The sequence below is a fragment of the Gaeumannomyces tritici genome, assembly GCF_000145635.1.
Source record: "Gaeumannomyces tritici R3-111a-1 unplaced genomic scaffold supercont2.8, whole genome shotgun sequence".
Taxonomy (NCBI): Eukaryota; Fungi; Ascomycota; class Sordariomycetes; order Magnaporthales; family Magnaporthaceae; genus Gaeumannomyces; species Gaeumannomyces tritici.
The window spans coordinates 194,816-211,084 of record NW_008804552.1 but is presented as its reverse complement, the minus strand read 5'-3'; the positions used below and the strand labels follow the sequence as shown (position 1 = coordinate 211,084).

The 16,269-nt window shown below is 58.1% G+C and overlaps 3 protein-coding genes across 5 annotated transcripts; 2 read left to right on the top strand and 1 right to left on the bottom strand.

Annotated features, from left to right (window-relative positions):
- Window positions 1–911: 911 nt before the first annotated feature.
- GGTG_12189 lies at window positions 912–6,998 on the bottom strand. Of its 2 annotated transcripts, none has more exons than XM_009230084.1 (3): window positions 5,448–6,998; window positions 2,089–5,330; window positions 912–2,024 (listed from the first exon to the last, which is right to left on the bottom strand). In XM_009230084.1, exons 2-3 carry the CDS (start codon window positions 5,324–5,326, stop codon window positions 1,567–1,569), a joined length of 3,696 nt encoding a protein of 1,231 aa, XP_009228348.1. In that variant the 5' UTR covers window positions 5,327–5,330; window positions 5,448–6,998; the 3' UTR covers window positions 912–1,566. The 2 variants fall into 2 exon arrangements, with proteins under 2 accessions (XP_009228348.1, XP_009228347.1); XM_009230083.1 differs by having other exon boundaries at window positions 5,737–6,998.
- A 1,641-nt stretch (window positions 6,999–8,639) lies between these two features.
- On the top strand, window positions 8,640–9,107 carry GGTG_12188 (hypothetical protein; the record flags this gene model as incomplete). The annotated part of the gene is made up of 2 exons (XM_009230082.1): window positions 8,640–8,749; window positions 8,912–9,107. The coding sequence occupies 2 exons, from the start codon at window positions 8,640–8,642 to the stop codon at window positions 9,105–9,107; spliced, it is 306 nt and encodes a 101-aa protein (XP_009228346.1).
- Window positions 9,108–9,826: 719 nt separating this feature from the next.
- Window positions 9,827–14,863, top strand: GGTG_12187 (the record flags this gene model as incomplete). Of its 2 annotated transcripts, none has more annotated exons than XM_009230081.1 (4): window positions 9,827–10,592; window positions 10,671–10,852; window positions 11,024–14,489; window positions 14,616–14,863. In XM_009230081.1, the coding sequence occupies exons 3-4, from the start codon at window positions 12,254–12,256 to the stop codon at window positions 14,861–14,863; spliced, it is 2,484 nt and encodes an 827-aa protein (XP_009228345.1). In that variant the 5' UTR covers window positions 9,827–10,592; window positions 10,671–10,852; window positions 11,024–12,253. The 2 variants fall into 2 exon arrangements, with proteins under 2 accessions (XP_009228345.1, XP_009228344.1); XM_009230080.1 differs by having other exon boundaries at window positions 10,671–10,912.
- Between the last annotated feature and the right edge of the window lie 1,406 nt (window positions 14,864–16,269).

Genomic DNA, 16,269 nt, shown 5'->3' with positions numbered 1-16,269 from the left:
ACGCGGCCGGGCCCCGTCCCTACCCCCCCACCCCCCCCCCCCCTTCAGAAGAGAAATGTGACCGGCTCCTCGCTAATACGTAACCGTTGTGGTTGACTGCTGCGAGGAGGACGCTCGCTGCATGCCGCCAGCCGCCAGCCGCCGGTGCCCGGCTGGCACTGCTGCGGCAGGCTGTCAAGGCCCAGGGTACCTGCCAGTTCGAAAATAAAACAAAAGCCAAACAGAAAGAAGAAAGAAAAACGCCACCAGACGCATGACCACGGGGGGGGGAGCGGCGGATGGGGGATGGTCTTGGTAGCGTTTTTAATCACCGAACCCAAGAAACCTCGTGGGAAACACAGACTTCCCGCCCGCCCGCTGCCGCTTACATACCCGGTCGCCTGTTTTTTTGTTCCTTGGTTCCCCCCAATCCTTGCCAAGCCGTTCCGGGCGGGCTCCCTCTTTCTCCCACCTCGACTGTTGCCCTTCGTCGTTCTCCTCCTCCTCCTCCTCACTCCCTGCTTTCGGCGACCTGCAGGGCCAGCCGTGCTGCGGCCGATCGGGCGATGTGGGCTCCCCTCCCCTTCTCCTTCGCACACACTCACCGGTCAGACGATCCTCAAGGGGGGGGGCGTGTGTGTGGGTTTTGCAAAGCAGAGAAAAAAAGAAGAAAAAAAGGAAATAAAGGAGGGCGGGCCACAGAGGCTTGCACGCACGCACGCCCGCCCGTCCCCCCAGTCACCCAGTAGCGCGGCCTTGGTGCAGGTCGGCGAGGCGCAAGCCCGGTTGGGCAGGCAGCTCGCACGGGTTGCTGTTCGGATGAGACTACATCAAGACGTAGCCCGACGACGGTTTTTATTTTTTTATTTATTTCAACAGTCCGTCCGTTTGTGCATCACGCTAGCACGAAAACACACAAACAGCATCAGCCAAACGGTCCCGTTCGAAAGTGGCACACAGCATCTGTGCAACTTATGCAATGGTATAAAATGAGATGAATGGCCAAGAACACGCGTGCCCAAAGGGACACAAAATGGTGGATGTAGTACCTGGCATTGACGCCGTGTTCCGTAAACTGGTGCTAGACTACGAAAGACCAACTACATCTTGAGAAGCCAATGACACAAACAGCTATACGCAAAAGAAAAAAAGCAAGCAACCGCCAGGGGTTGGTTCCATGACCCATTCCTGTTTCTAATCTATCCAAACATGCCAGTCGTAAGAACCTAGCAGGTGAAAAGCAACGTGGTGGAGAGGACCAACGCGAGCGGCCTCGACAGGACCTGCTAACGAGACCTCGGATAATTACATGAAGAGTAACGAGAAGGACAAGAGAGGAAAACGTTGATCGAACTGTCCAAGAATGTTGACAGGGGGGAAAGAACATGAAGAAACCAATCGGGAAGGATAAGGTAAGGATGCCCAACTGACGATTACGGTAATTAGGTACGCTTCTATGCCTCAACGACTTGGGAGGAAGAAAGTAAACAGTGAATCAGTGCCCGTGCGTGCCCTTTTTTCTTCAAACAAATGTACCAAGGAGCTCCGTGTGTGCTTCCCCAACTCGGTCCAGCTTTAACCCAAGACTCATGCGTCCGAGTAGTACTCGTCATACTGCTGGTGACCCGGGGGACTGGCCCAGACACCACTGGACCTTCCCCTGCCGCCCGGCAGGTTCTCGGTCGAGCCGGCGCCGGGTCCCCAGTAGTTGTTGCGGTTCCTCCGATCCCGTTCGAATTCGGCCCATCGCTTCATCGTGATCTTGCTGCTGTCAAACTCGCCTTCGTACTCGATGCCGGCCTTCTTCGTCTTCTCGCCAGCCGTCTTGCGTGTGTCACCCCACGAGAAGTCGTCAAACTTCCAGAAGGCGTATGTCGGGAGTATAAAGTTCCACACGGGAAGCGAGAGCAGGTAGATGAACATCCACGCCACGTACGTCCACGAGTGGGCCGTCACAATGATTAGAATGGCGGGGAGACCGAGGATTAGACCAAGGAGGACAAGAGGGATGATTTGTGGCGGTTGTTGGACAATGGAGATGATGACTGCAGAAAATTGTTAGATACCCAACGCGAAATAGAAGAGAGAGAGAGAGAGGGAAACACTTACCGACGTAGAACGTGAAGGCGATGGCAGCGGGGAGGACGAGGGTTCCGATCAGCTCAATGAAGATAACAAACTGCATGCTGAAGCAGAAAGTGCCGCAAAGATCCCGGACGAGAACGAGCTCCATGAGGTTGTGGATGGTCGAGTTGATCCAGCGACGACGTTGGGAGAGGAGAACCATGAAGCTGTCGGGCACAGTGGTCTTGCAGACGGCCTGGGGAACAAATATCTGCTTGCGCTTGGGGAACGTGCGCAGCATCAGCGTCGTGAGGTAACGATCCTCACCGAGGAGCAGCAGGTTCTTCTTGTGCAGAGTGTCGACCACGTTCTCCGAGTAGTGCTCCACGACGTCGGGGTTCGCCAGGATGGGGACCCAGTAGTTCTGGGCTCCCTTGGGGGCCTTGATGCGGTACATGCAGAAACAGCCTGGCAGACACGTGACGCCGCCAAAGACGGATTCGAACGACTTGGAGAGGTGGTGCGAGATGAAGTATTCGAACACCTGGATGGCAGACACCCAGCTGTCCCGCTTGTTGGCGATCTTGGTCTCGCCGCAGAGACCCATGATCTCAGGGTCCTTGACCATGGCCGAGATCATGTGCGTCAGACTGTCGGGGAAGACCTTGGTATCGGCGTCAACCATAAGTACGACCTCGTAGAAGTCGGGCGAGATGCCAGTAACCTTCCAAAGCCCGTTGAACATTTCGTACTCGAGTTCCGTCATGCGCTCGTCGAACATGACCTTTTGCAGGAAGGACATCAAGATTATCTGACTGTCACGCTTTCCGCGGTTGCCGGGCTTCGACTTGACCTCCTCGTCGGGGGTGCCACACTTGACCACGACCATCATGGGGACGCGCTGCTGCTTATCCAGCGGGATGCGGGACTCGACTCCGTAGTCGTAGAAGCCGGCGTAGATCTTTGCCATGTTGTGCCTCTTGGCTCCGCTAGCCACAGCGACGTACGAGAAGGGCTGCACCTCCTCGGGCAGAACGGCATGATCTTTCATCATCGCAAGTATAATGTCAGGAGTCGACAGAGTCTCGCCCTTGCCCTTGATGATTCCGTCGCAAATAACGAGGATGACCTTGTGGCTGTTGGGGTAGTCCGTCATGGCGATCGAGTCCAGGGTGGTGCGAACACCCAGCTCGCCCTCGGAGTAGGCGGTGACGAGACAGATAGTGTGCGCCAACGGGTATCCGAACGGCATCCAGTCCGAGGGGGGCTGAGGAACGACGGCTTCGTGTATAAAGCCAGCCGGACCCGGCCCATCGACCGGTGCAGTGCTCGTGGAGTAGGGGTCGGACTTGAGGAAGCTAGCACGGCTATCGTTACCCTGGCGGTAGAGCGAGGAGCTGGGGTGGAGGTTTCCGCCCGATGCCTGACTGGCCATAGTGGTCGGCATGGACTTGTTGCGGGGGTTTCGCTCCGCTCCGTACACGGTTGAGAAACGCGAAGTGGTGGGAAGGAACGAGGTGCGTTTGCTGGTGTGATCCGACGAGCTGGCTCCGGCGACGCTGCTGCCAATGTCACCAGGCATGCGAGCAGGGGCGCGGTAGATATCATCGGTCCACTCCTCGATCTGCCGGTTGCGTTTGCGGGAGTCCGAGGTCTGAGAGGTCTTGACGGCAGCGTAGTTCTTGCTGATGAACCACTGGAAAATCAGGGCGAGGAGGAAACGCGTCAGGACGACCGACAGGATCAGGGCCAGAGACACATAGAGGACGACCTTGGACGCTATGCAGCCGACGGAATCAGTGTCCACTGTGCCGACCTTTATAATCTCCTCAAAGCACTCGGCGTTCCGCTTGTCGCCCGAGCCCTGGAACATGCGGGTGGCATCGCGACCGCGGATGGCCTTGTTGGCGAGGCTGTTCCTGTCGCGGAGCTCCTCGAAGCGCTTGGGGATGTTGACTTCTGACGGGTTGAACCAGAACAGAAGGTCAAGGTCCAGAACGTTGCCCGAGTAGACAAATAAGTTGCGAGTGTCGTTGCGGATGTCATTCCACGTGAAGTAGACATCGGCGCTACCCTTGAGATCCGTATAGAACGACCTGCGGGACTCGGGGGTGGTGTGGCAAGCATAGCCGAAGTAGTGCGGATACGTAGAGTTTGGCAGAGACTTGCCGTCCTGGTTGCGAACGTGGCAGGGGAAGTACCAGCCTAGATTGTCGCCTTCAGAAGGGATTGGCGACCCGCTGGCCTTGGTAATGAGGCCCTTGCATTTACCGTTGACGTTCTGGAAGAGGAAGCTACCGTCCTTGCCCCCGTTCTTCTCGGGCAAGTCGTAGACCACGTTGGCGCCCGTCCTGTCCGCACGCGCGGGGATTCCCTCAGCCACAGGATGGTGGGAGCCGTCAAAGTCATAGGCAGTTCCGTGGAAAATCATAAAGTTGTTGCCAACCTCGTTCTGGTGCAGGCGGATGCCGGGGCCTCCACAGACGGCCTGATTAAAGCCAAAGGTGAGGAAACCCACGACGGCCATGATGAACAGGATGATACTGATCAGGCCCATCTTTTCACGCCAGGCTCTCCGTTGCGCCTTGGCCGGCATGCCGCAGCACTTCATGATGAAGTCGGGACACCAGAAAGTGAGGATGGCGCAATAGACGTTCCAGGCGCTGGGCGGGCGGAGATTTTCGGGTATCTTCTCTTTACGCTTACCCTTGCCCTCCTTGACAATCTTGGTAGTCCGCGCAGAAGTGCGTCTTCTAGCACGAGAAGACTTTTCGGGTTCGCTATCGCGGCCGGATCCGCGCGTCTTACGTACCGGGATATTCTCCTCGCGAACGCCCGAGCCGGAACCGGAGCCCTCGCCGGTACCCCCAGACCGGTCGGTCGAACCCGAGATGTCCTCGAGGACGGGGTCGTTTCCGGTGGAGGAGGGCAGAGTGGCCATCTTGGCGGCGTGCTTGCGGTAGTGGTAGTTGGGGTGGTCCTTGTCAATCCGGTTCCTCTCGGGCCGGATCAGACTCCGCTTCCTCTGGAACGGCTGCGTGTCGCCATGCTCGATTCGTTCGCCGGTCGGGGATAAAGGTGCGCTCTCTATGTTCGGGTTAGGCGATGTTATCGTCTCGGCGAAGGAATTGACCGAGATCCCACGTTGATGCGCTCCACCTTTTACAGAGGAATAGCCAGCAGGGTCGATGTCGCCAGGGCGCTGGCGCCGCGACGACGTCGACTGCCTATAGGCATTTCTCTGGTCGTAGGGGGCCCCTCCAGGTCTTTCTGGGAGCGACATGTTCCTGTACACAATGGCGTAAAACCCTGTCAGCGTCAAGCTCGTCGAAGCGCGATCGCATGTGTGTCTTGTGCAATGGCTAGCGACAAGAGTGCAAAGCAGGACATGGAGGGAACTGCACCCTATTGGGGATAATTTCCAAATAAACAACGATCGGAGGCCGGGGGGCTGCGAATGCAGGAGAAATGCAAAACGAAAGAAGGAAAGCGTCGCAAAAGCAACAAGCACTTTGCAGCCACAAAACACCACGGGCAGAGGCCGAGGCGGTGACGATCTCGTCGGTCTGAAAACCCGCGTGGATGCGCGGCGGATTGAAGACGACGACAAGCGTGTCTCCTTTGCTTGCCCGTGCCGTTGTTGTGATTTTGATTGCGGACGGGGGTGGTGGTGGAGGCGAGGATGGAACCTACTCTCGATTGGACATGGCGAGGAGAAGCGCTGGCCCAGCAGGATTATTTGTGGATTTGCCCGCAATCCCTGCGCTCTGGCAGGGGTTTCTTGGGCGACGGGCCGCAGGCAGGCGTGCGGCACCAATGGGGTGTTGCGACCGAGCGGCGCCGGCAGCGGGACTGAAGGCACCGTGCCTCGAAGAAACAAGAAACTCCCGAGTCCAACGCCTTGGAGTAGAGCAGGCAAAATCCCTCCTCTTGACGAGTTGGCCCTCGGTCCAGTCGTCTACAACAATGGAAGGCGGCGAGTAGACTCAATGAGCAGATTCAGTCGCCCTTTTCTTTTGCCCAAATTTCCTGCTCAGCGGAGTCGTTTGTTCGTATGTAAGCAGGGGCCGCAAATGAGTAGGTGCACGAAGCTTGGTGCCCACTGCGCGTCGCCTTTCCTTCGTTATGTGAGGTTTGAGCGAGGGCAGGCACGGTTCCTCGTGCGGTTGGCGAAAAGTCTAAATGGCCAACCCAACGCGATGGTCCAACATCGAAGGCTATGGGAACCGCGGCGTGGACTTTTCGGTGCTGGAGCGAATGAAGATGCCGGTTGACAGGGCGTTTCGATGGCAACCAAGTCGGGGCTGCAAAAGTTGGACGGCCGGGCTGAGATGTTGGAAGGCTGACTGCGCTGAGCGGATTCTCGCTAGCATGTACCAATCAAGGTCTGCAAAGGTCGTCGAGTCGTGGCGTGGGTATCGAGAGAGAGAATATGTCCAAGGTAGGTATACGAGACGGAGAATGCGACGCGGAAACGAGTATCGAAAAGAAACGACGACGGCCGCGCTGATACACAGGCCGACAACGCTCAACGATAAAGACAGCAAACGATCGCGGTAAGAGGACGGCGGCTGCCAAAAAGAGTGAAACGGGCTAAAACGCACTGCCCGGGCAACGATGGAAGAAGTCGAGGCTGGCGTGCCCAGCGATCGAATATGACACGGCGCCGACAAGAAACGAGTGACACCAGACCACTCCTCTGGGAAAGGAATAGGTTGGGGTTGGAACGCAAGAAAACTCTTGCAGAGACGAGCACGGGAGAAACTGAGTGTGGCTGAGAAGGAGAGTTCTGGCCTTGGGGTTCAAAACACGAGAAGCGCCTATCATTTGGTCCGGAGTCGCCTATCGGGCGCCTCCTTTTTTTTCTTTTTTTTCTTCTTTTTTTTCTTTTTTTTTTTCTTTTTTTCTTTTTTTTCTTTTTTTTCTTTTCTTTTTTTCTCACTCCTATATTTTCTGTCATATCCCTCCATCTCAGACATTGCGGACCTCGCACGGTCGCAGCTCCCACATCAATGGGTGGTGGCACGGCGGTGGTAACACAAAATGGGAGCGACGATTAGGCCTGCTCTCTTGCGGCCGCCTCCCCGCCGCAGACGCCCAGACCCGAGAGCGACTTTGGTCGGGTGCGTTTGTATCACTGACGAACTCGCGATAACAGAACAAGCGGAGGCAGTTGCCCGCGGCTCAGTAGTCGGCGTCTTGTCGTAGTACAAGCTCGCTCCGTCGGCGAAGGGATGGATGGCGATGAGGGGGGCGGAGGTTTTTGTGCCCACACTGTGTGCTCAGGGGCCCCGGCTTTATTCCTTCGTCTCGACAGGGCAACTCCAGCTCGTGTTGGCGCCGTCGCTGACGGGCTGACATCACCACATACCTACCGACCCCTGGCCCTCCTTCTATTTGTGGGCTCCCTGCGTCCTTCTACGGCGGCGCGCATCAATGGATTGTCACGACCAACGCGACGCCTTGGTGACCTGCCTAGCCACGCCTCTGGGCGCTCCTACGGGTTTCACTGCATGAGACAAACAGGCGCCGCCCTGCCGTGTATCAGCCATCACGCCGCCATTGCCGCTGTCGTTTGTTCGCCGTGGCAACGCAACCTGGCGCTGTCCCGGCCTGGGTCCCCCGCCCTGCCGTCGGCATTGCTGTTGCGTTTGGGCGCCCATATAAATATACGAACTTGGTAGTCGCAGCCCGCCGTCCCGCGGAACGGCATCCCGCGCTGGGGAGACGGGCACCGGCAAGAGGTTTCATATTCTCTTGCCTAAATGTGCCGGGCGCTCCGCGGCCTGTACCACTGGATCTCCGCGTCCGCCCTCTGTTGCCCCGGATTCTCCCCTGAACCCCGCCAGCCCAGTGGACGTGCGAGATCGCGGTTGGAGTCTTGGAGAAGGACAAGGGATTCAGCCGACACAGGGCTCGCCATAACCTGGGCAGGGACAAGGCCATGTGTTTACTCCAGGTGGTGACACCTCAACAACCTTGAGATTTAGTTGCTGTTACCCCAGACCCTGACTGTCGATCACAAGTTAGAGAATGGTCAAGTTGCATATTTGCTACATTCCGGTGTGGCCTGGCCCCCTCTGATGTGTGGTTGATGGACGATACGATGGATGCACAGGCGTCCTGCCGAACCGTCTACAAGGTATATCCGTGTGTTCCCTGTCACATAGCAAACAAAGCCAGCATACCTTCCAAAGGCCTTTGCGAGGATTCGAAAGCCCTATGACAGCATATTGACTACCTGTTGGTGAGAGTCATGCCTGACCAGCGAGCCCGATGCTAGACCACCTTATCCACCTGGAGTGACTGCAAAGATCCGGCGCCTGCCCATGCAGCCGACACCTATTTCCGGCCTTGTTGAGATCCGCTACGTTATTATTGGAACGATGCCACTTGGAGCAAGCCTCGTTGATGATGAAGCTCCCCCGCTTTGGGGTTAGCGGTGCAAAATCGTCGTATGAACGGTGAGCAGGGGATAGATGTGGAGGAGGGGTTATAAATAAACACGAGATGGAGATCACAAAGGACCCCTATTTGGTCTGCCGACGGCGCAATCTGCCCAGGTCCCAGTCGTGGAGCTCCCAGTCCTTTCTACCATGGAGGATGGAATTGTCGAGTCGCTGCTCTCGCGTATGAGCTGCCCGAGATGGCGTACCACTGCCGACAGGGCAAACAACACGAGGTTGCTGGCAGCCCTTGCTTTAAGGTTGAATCGGGGAGCCTTCCGACCTCTGTAATCCAGTCGAGACGAAACACATCTGCGGCTCCGCTTTGCTGCGATGCCTGTTGACGATATTGGCTTTTGGAACAGCCTATCCTGGTCGTCCAATGTTATTGATAATCGCGCTAACGCTGAGCCCTACCGCAGGGGTGACGCGCGTTGCGAGTCAAACCGTGGCCATGCCGGACATGGCAGGCCGGGCCACCATCACCCACCAGCAAAGCTGCTGGCTGACTGGGGGCTGTCTCGAGGTGAATCGAGAAGGGACACGCAGCATCTGGTCGCCGGACACCCGGGCCCGATTGAGAACCCGCGCGTGCCCGCGTCATGGCAACCACCATGACCGGACGGGGTCAGCATTGCGATGCGCGCCGCCATGTTGTGCATTGTCCGTCCTGGAAAGGGGGAAGTGAGAAGAGAGCGGCGGAGACACACGAATCAGATCCGCAGCCGATCCTTCCTCTCTCGCTCGTCTGATGGTGCGGATGGGTCTGGGAGCGCGGAATGCGGCTGAAAAACGCCGTCTTATTCGCCTGGGCGAACCCACCCCCAAGCATGGCTCATCTCTTTCGTGCTCGCTCGTCAGTGCGCCGTCTGCCTCTGTGCCTCTCTCTATTTTTATTTTTATTTTTTTTCTTGGGTGGGGATCTCCTCGCGCACCGCACTCGCTGTCCTTCCGCACGTGGGCCGCAGGCAGCGAGGGAGAACGTTGGACTCCCCCTCCGACTAGATGACACAAGCAGAAATGGGAGATGGCGAAGGAGGGGCTTCGTGGAGCGCGGTAAGTGCAAGCTGGGCGGACATGTGCCGACGATGTTACTGTAATTGGGGTCCAGGGTGTTTCCTCGCCAGGCCCTGTGGGGTTGAAATATCTCCAGGGTCGCATTTTCGGCAACGCCCAGCCTCCAGCCGCCAGGTTCGAAGCTCGAGGGAGCAACTGGCGGGTGCTCGGCGCTGCTGCTTTTGGCAAAACGGCCTTTTGCCAGTCACCCCAGTGCTACCTGTTGGGTGTCACGGGGCGCTGTTTTTTTTTGTTTTTTTTTCCCCTTGGGTGCGACGTGTGAGTGTCCACCTGCAGAACCAAACTCTCTTCTGGGTCTGCGCACAATACACAGCAGAAGGTCGAGGCAGTCTGACGTAGTCGCGCGCGGGAGCTGGCACCAGGCCGGGCGCTTCTGTGGCTCCCTTCCCGCGTCATCTCGGTGCTCCCTCGACGCCATGCGGCCAAACGATGTGGACCGAGACACGAAGGGATACAACCACCGTCGTGTTCGATTCGCTGTGGGAGGAGGGGATTTGGCCCCACGAAGCCGGAAATATCACTGTGACCGAAATGCCTAGTGTCCCGGCACCTGGGCACCTGGGCTGAGAGATGGGTGGGACTGTAGGCATGCACAGGGGCTGGGGCAGAGTTCGGATCGGACATTGAGCGGGACTTGTCCCAGCCATTCGAGTTCAGCGATCCGAGGGCGCGGTAGCAGAGGTTGAGAGGTAGCTGGCGATGGCGATCAGGTGTTTCTAGGTACCTAGGTAGATAGGTAGGTTGGTGGAGGTAAGAGTCTTTAGCAATACTGCTTTAACAATACTGCCGAGCATGGGATCCGCATCTACAGGGACACAAGCCAGGCCAGGATCCGCAGTACTGTGTATAACGGTTGGACAGGAATAACATACCCGTCTCGTATGTGCATCCGAACCACGAGACGAATTCTGGCATGCCACGGTGGAACGCAGGACAAAAAGCTTCAGGTTTCTTCCATTGGCCGACCACCCGACGTTCATGGCGTGTTGGTGCACGACGACGAATCGAGTTTAACCACTACCACAGGTAAACCCAGGGCCAGGCCCGGCTGGTCTGCATCCTTCACCGTTCGCGGCCAGGGTTCTGATAGATTCGATGCTCCAGGCCTCCTAGCGCATCTGCCAACCGCCTGCGGTGCGCGCGAAATGCGACCCTGATCGGCCACCGAATAGCCCAAAGGTCGGTGGGAAGCCAGCGGGTGGCGTCGTCCGGGCTTCCGTTTGGAGACGAAGAAGCAAAGGCACGGCCTTAACCCGGGGTCTGGATTTCATGCTTGATCGATCCGGGTAAGGCAGCCGACAGCAAGCAGCAACATCTGAGCTGATGTGATGGCTGCATCAAGCCTGGTCTGAGATGTTCCCTTCTTGTTCCTCCTTGTGCCACTGCTTGGCGCTTACACGGCACTCCTGACCGCCTGGGCCTCCTAGGGGAATTGAGCTAAGTGTTGGGATTCTCAGAGATTCTTTGGCCTGCCCATCTGCGTCTAGCCGGGCTGTCAATGGGCATGACGACGACGATTTGATGTCGCCCGTGAGCGGATCTAAACGTGCCTGGTGGCAGCTATAGCTTGCCTCTAGGTCTAAATCGGGCTGCTGGAGTGATATTGGCAAGCAGTATTGCGCAAATATTGGTTGGGAACGGGGAGTGGAATTCCTGTTCTAACTGGTGGGTGTCACTAGTGTGTGTGTGTGTGTGTGTCTGCCCCTGCGCTGCCACTTCGTATCCTCCAGGGCAGTCTGCTCGCCGAGCCTCGGGCCAGGATGTCGCATAACGCCAGGTCAGGTAAGTGACGGAGGAAGTGATAGGCAGAAGGGATGCTGAGGAAGGCACGCGGACAAGACGTCGCAGCGGCAATTCGCAATTCGCAATTCAAGGACCGACAATCCTTCTCCGGTTTTCTGTCTCTCGCTCTGGCTTCGCACTGATGGTGGAATTCTCCGCAGCCGACAAAAACTCATTCGCTTGATCAACCGCCGTTCGCTTGAATATTTTTGCTTTTGTTTTTTTCTACTCCCGCCTGCCGCCTCAAGCCACTACGGCCGACAATATTTTTTTCTTGGTCTCGTCTCTGGGATTTCTTTTACTCACCACCCCTCCCCACCTTCCCTGGCGTGAAACCCAGCTCGGCGTTAGGCCCCTGCAGTCGCTTCTCACCAGAGCTTTGGCTGGGACCGCCGCCTTGCGCAAACGTTCTGTCCGCAAACTGCCCGCCCGTCCAACGCAAGTCACAATCCTGGCAGCCAGCGCGAACAGATGCAGATGACGGCAGCTGTGCAGCCCCTGTTGTAGCAAGCGCATCGTTTTTTTCAGCTCGTGCTCCATCTCGACATCGTCCAACCCACGCCCCGCCGTGGACACAGCAGTCGACGCACAAGGACGAAAAAACCACTAGGCAACCGGGTTGGTTCTGCGTCCTGCGGCCAGTCAGTTGTGCCCTGACTTGGGCAGCCGGCTGGACAGGCGCAGGGTCCCAGGGCGCTGCATCAAGGCCCTCAACGTCCCTCGCAGGCCCCAGCTTGCTGGCAGACTCCACCCAACGCGCGCTAGGCTGGGACCGGGTGGCTTTTCTTGACAGAGCTGGAGCTGGCAAAGCATCGCCCGACCAGGGACGCGCACAGCAACCCACACAGCTGAGTGGTAATTGAGCGCGGTCGCCGCTGAACGAGCCAACGAGACGCACGCACGCCATGGCGGCTGTTACAAGATCTCCTCCGCCCTCGGCCTCTTCCACGTCTAGCCCGACTCGCAGGAAACCGCTGCCTCTGCACGACCTGCCTCAGATCCCCCAGCAGCGATTTGACTGGGATGACGCTGCTGTCAAGCCGCTGCCCACCGTCCCGTTGTCCGTCGACTCGCCTCGCCTGCGACACCCTCCCCGGTCGCCCGTCCTGGTGAATATCAAGCCCGACAACTGGGCCCAGTCCTCCAACGCGAGTATTGAGCACCACGGCGACGACGCCCTACCGCCACTCCCTAGGCGCCTCGACCGTGACCTTCCCAAAACCCCGGATGCTCCCACCCCGCCGCCCCATACGCCAGCCCTGGAGAAGCAGCAGAAGCACCAGCAAGCACAACAGCACCAACACCAAGACGCCCACAACCTGCAGCATCAGCGCATCATGGCGGATCAACAATCCCTGCGGTCGGTTCCTGGGTCCGAACCCCAGGCCACACCAGTGACGACATCATCCGTGACCGCCGCAAACTCTGACGCGCTGGTCAGCCCAAGCGACAGCGTCAGCAGCTCGTCGAGATTTGCACAGGCCGATGGCCGCCCGCCATCGTCAAAAATGCAAAAAGGCAAGGCCCTAGAAGATCGGGGCGACCTGAGTCCTCGCGATGAGAACCGAGACAGCCGCGAAACCGTATCGACGGCGAGCACTACACAGACGCAACAGCAGCATTCGACCACATCCTCGTCCGCCGTCACCACCGCCAGCTCCACCTCGGGCGCTGTCGTCGACACCCCAGACACCCAGGACCTCTCGGCCGATCCCTCACCCGAGGGCTCCGTGATCGAGCCACCCGTCCGGCCAGAGTCGGTCCCCCAGTTGCAGTACCACCACCAGCAGTTCCTGCCACGCCCTCCAACCATCCCCGCGGCAGCCCAGGAGCCCGACCATAGGGGTGCCTCGACCCCAGATCTGCTCGAGAACGCCGGCAGCTCGATAAATCGTCACCTGACCCCTAACCAATTCATGCGTCGCAGCTCGATGCCCCGGCCGCAGTCGGCGTACTCTGCCTATTCCGATCGTGGGCGGTCTCCCATGACGGGCAACGGCCAGATGAGGGCGCCGTCGGCACAGTCGCGCAGATCACCCGAGGTGCGCAACTCGTCGTACTCGGATATGCTCAACGTGCCGTACCCGCAGCCTGCGCCGGCGCCCATCCCGCTCGACAACTCGCAGCTCCGCACTGCCGTCGGCACCAACGCCTCGCTCCTCAGCACCCAGAAGACGCTCGAGATGTACAGGCAAAACGTCAAGAAGACGAACGACCTGTCGATCCAGTACTCGTTCGCCGTCTTCCTCATCTCGACGGCGCAGGAGTTGGGCTTTGACCCGGCCGAGGACCCCGCGTCGACGCCAGCGGGCAAGAGGAAAGGGAGCCCCAAGGTTAGGCAGGACAGCAGTGCTGGTGCCGGTGCCGGTGCCGGTGCCGCGTCGTACCTCGACCTCCCGGTGGCAACGCCGCACGAGCTCGTACGAGAGGCCAAGAACATTCTGCAGAAGCTGGCCAGTTCGGGGTACCCGTTTGCGCAGTACTACCTGGCCGACGGATACGCATCGGGCCTGTTCAGCAAGGGCAAGGAGGACTACAACGCCGCGTTCCCGCTCTTTGTGCTGGCGGCCAAGCACGGCCACGCCGAGTCTGGGTACCGGACCGGGCTCTGCTACGAGTTCGGTTGGGGCTGCCGCAAGGACCCGGCAAAGGCGGTGCAGTTTCTGCGCACCGCGGCTTCCAAGCGCCACCCGGGAGCCATGAACCGCCTGGGCAAGGCGTGCCTGTCTGGCGACCTGGGCGAGCGGCGGTACCGCGAGGGCATCAAGTGGCTCAAGCTGGCTACCGAGGCGGCCGACGCCATCTACAACGCGGCGCCCTACCATCTGGGTTGCCTGTACGAGACGGGCTACGGCGACGACATCTTCCTGGACGAGAGCTACGCCGCAGAGCTGTTCACGCAGGCGGCCGACTTGGGCCATCCCGAGGCTAGCTTCCGAATGGGCGACGCGTATGAGCACGGCCGCCTCAACTGCCCGCGCGACCCGGCCCTGAGCGTGCACTTTTACACAGGCGCCGCCGAGCGGGGGCACGCCGGCGCCATGATGGGTCTTTGTGCCTGGTACATGGTTGGAGCCGAGCCGATTTTGGACAAGGACGAGGAGGAGGCCTATGAGTGGGCACATCGCGCGGCTGATCTTGGTAAGTCTTTCCCCACCCCACCCCACCCCTTTTCGCCGTGGTGTCATTGCTAGTGCTCCTTCGCGTGATGGACGCACAAGCAAAAGGATCAAGGTCACCATGCTGACATGTGACTCGTAAACACAGGCAATGTCAAGGCGCAATATGCAGTTGGATACTTCACCGAGATGGGCATTGGATGCAGGCGTGACATCCTGGAGGCCAACGTCTGGTACGTCAAGGCGGCCGACGCTGGGGACGAACGTGCGAAGCAGAGGCTTGCCGCCATCCGTGCGGCAGTCAGCGGCGGGACTCCGATGGAAGTCGCACCACCACGCAACGGCAAGATTAAGAAGGCCAGCGGCGAAAAAGACGAAACCTGCGTCGTCATGTGACGGACCGTGGCCACATCGGGGAGGTGGGAGGAAAGCGGGGGGGTTGATCAACCGAAGTGGATCGGGAGAAGGAGGGTTTCATCAAGAGGGTGGGATCGCGGCTGCGTAACCCAAGGGACGCCCGCCGATCTGGTTCTGTCATGCACCAATGACAGTCGTCGGCGCCCATAGCGTCGAGTCTTGATGGGCTCGCCCACGCGCTCCCGCTCCCCTTGGAACACGTCGGAAGATGTTCTGGATACAAAGTCCCAAGCTTTTTTGGGCGCCCTAATACCCCCATGGCCGACTACACGGGCGTTTCCTGGTCTTCTCTTTTGACTCTGCATCACTCACACATGGACGACAACACGGAGGCGGTGTATCTAGACTCGGGTCGAGGTACTGTCTGGCCGCGAGACGGCTGCCACGGCATTGTGGGCAGCGCGCTTGCGTCGTCACACACTCGGCCCATCATTTGGCTGGGATCTGTTTTGTTTTTGACTCTGTCGTCTTGGTCTTGTTAATTTTTATTTCACTCTTCCCTCTTTTCCTTTACGTTTCTCATCTTGGATACAGACTGGGTGGCTTGTCTCCTTTTTTTTTATTCTTGGTCTCGGGGCTCTCCATCAAGAAGGCTTGGCCCCTTTTGAAAGCCCCCAAAGTAAACGCAGCCCGGCATCACTCTCCACTTGCATGATTCATGGCCGTTCTTCTCGACATCAAACTGTCTGCCCTGTTTGTCGCGGCGTGTCGTCGATGTTCTCGCGCTGTTTTGTTGGGACGTTGGCCTTCAACGGGATTAAGGAACCTTGTTGCATATCGAATTGTGCGAAAGTGGAAAAGAAGACGTATTCTTGGAAGAACATTTGCTTATCCCCGGCCCATATGCCACTCTTTTTTTTTTTCTCTCCTCCCCACCTGTCGGTGCAAATATGGCGTTTTGCTATTGCTAATTTTGTCTCTTCCCTTGCATCATTGTTTCGGTCCTTATTTTTTTTCCCTTCAGGCTAGCAGAACCATCCGGTTATCAATCATGTTCTCTGTCAGCAACAATTACCACAGTATAAGTCATAACCCGCAAAAAAAAAAAAAAAGAAAAGGAGGGCCTGAGAGAAACGGGAAACTTGTCGTGAAAAAGACGGGACGAGACCCAGGCGTGGCGTGGCTTGCCTCATACCCTAGGCATGGGAGGGTACGTCGGGTTACTACAACGCTGTACATGGTCATAGAATAATCAATTTTCTCGTCATTTCTTTATACGCCTTGAGACATTGTTCTTCTTCCCACGTCCACTCTCCCTATGCTCGTGCCGACCCGATCAAGACACACACACACACACACACGCCCAAACCTCACAACGGCCTCTCGGTCCGGCTCACGCGCATCATGGCTCCCCCGCGGGGTCTGGCCTCCATGATGAGCCTCCT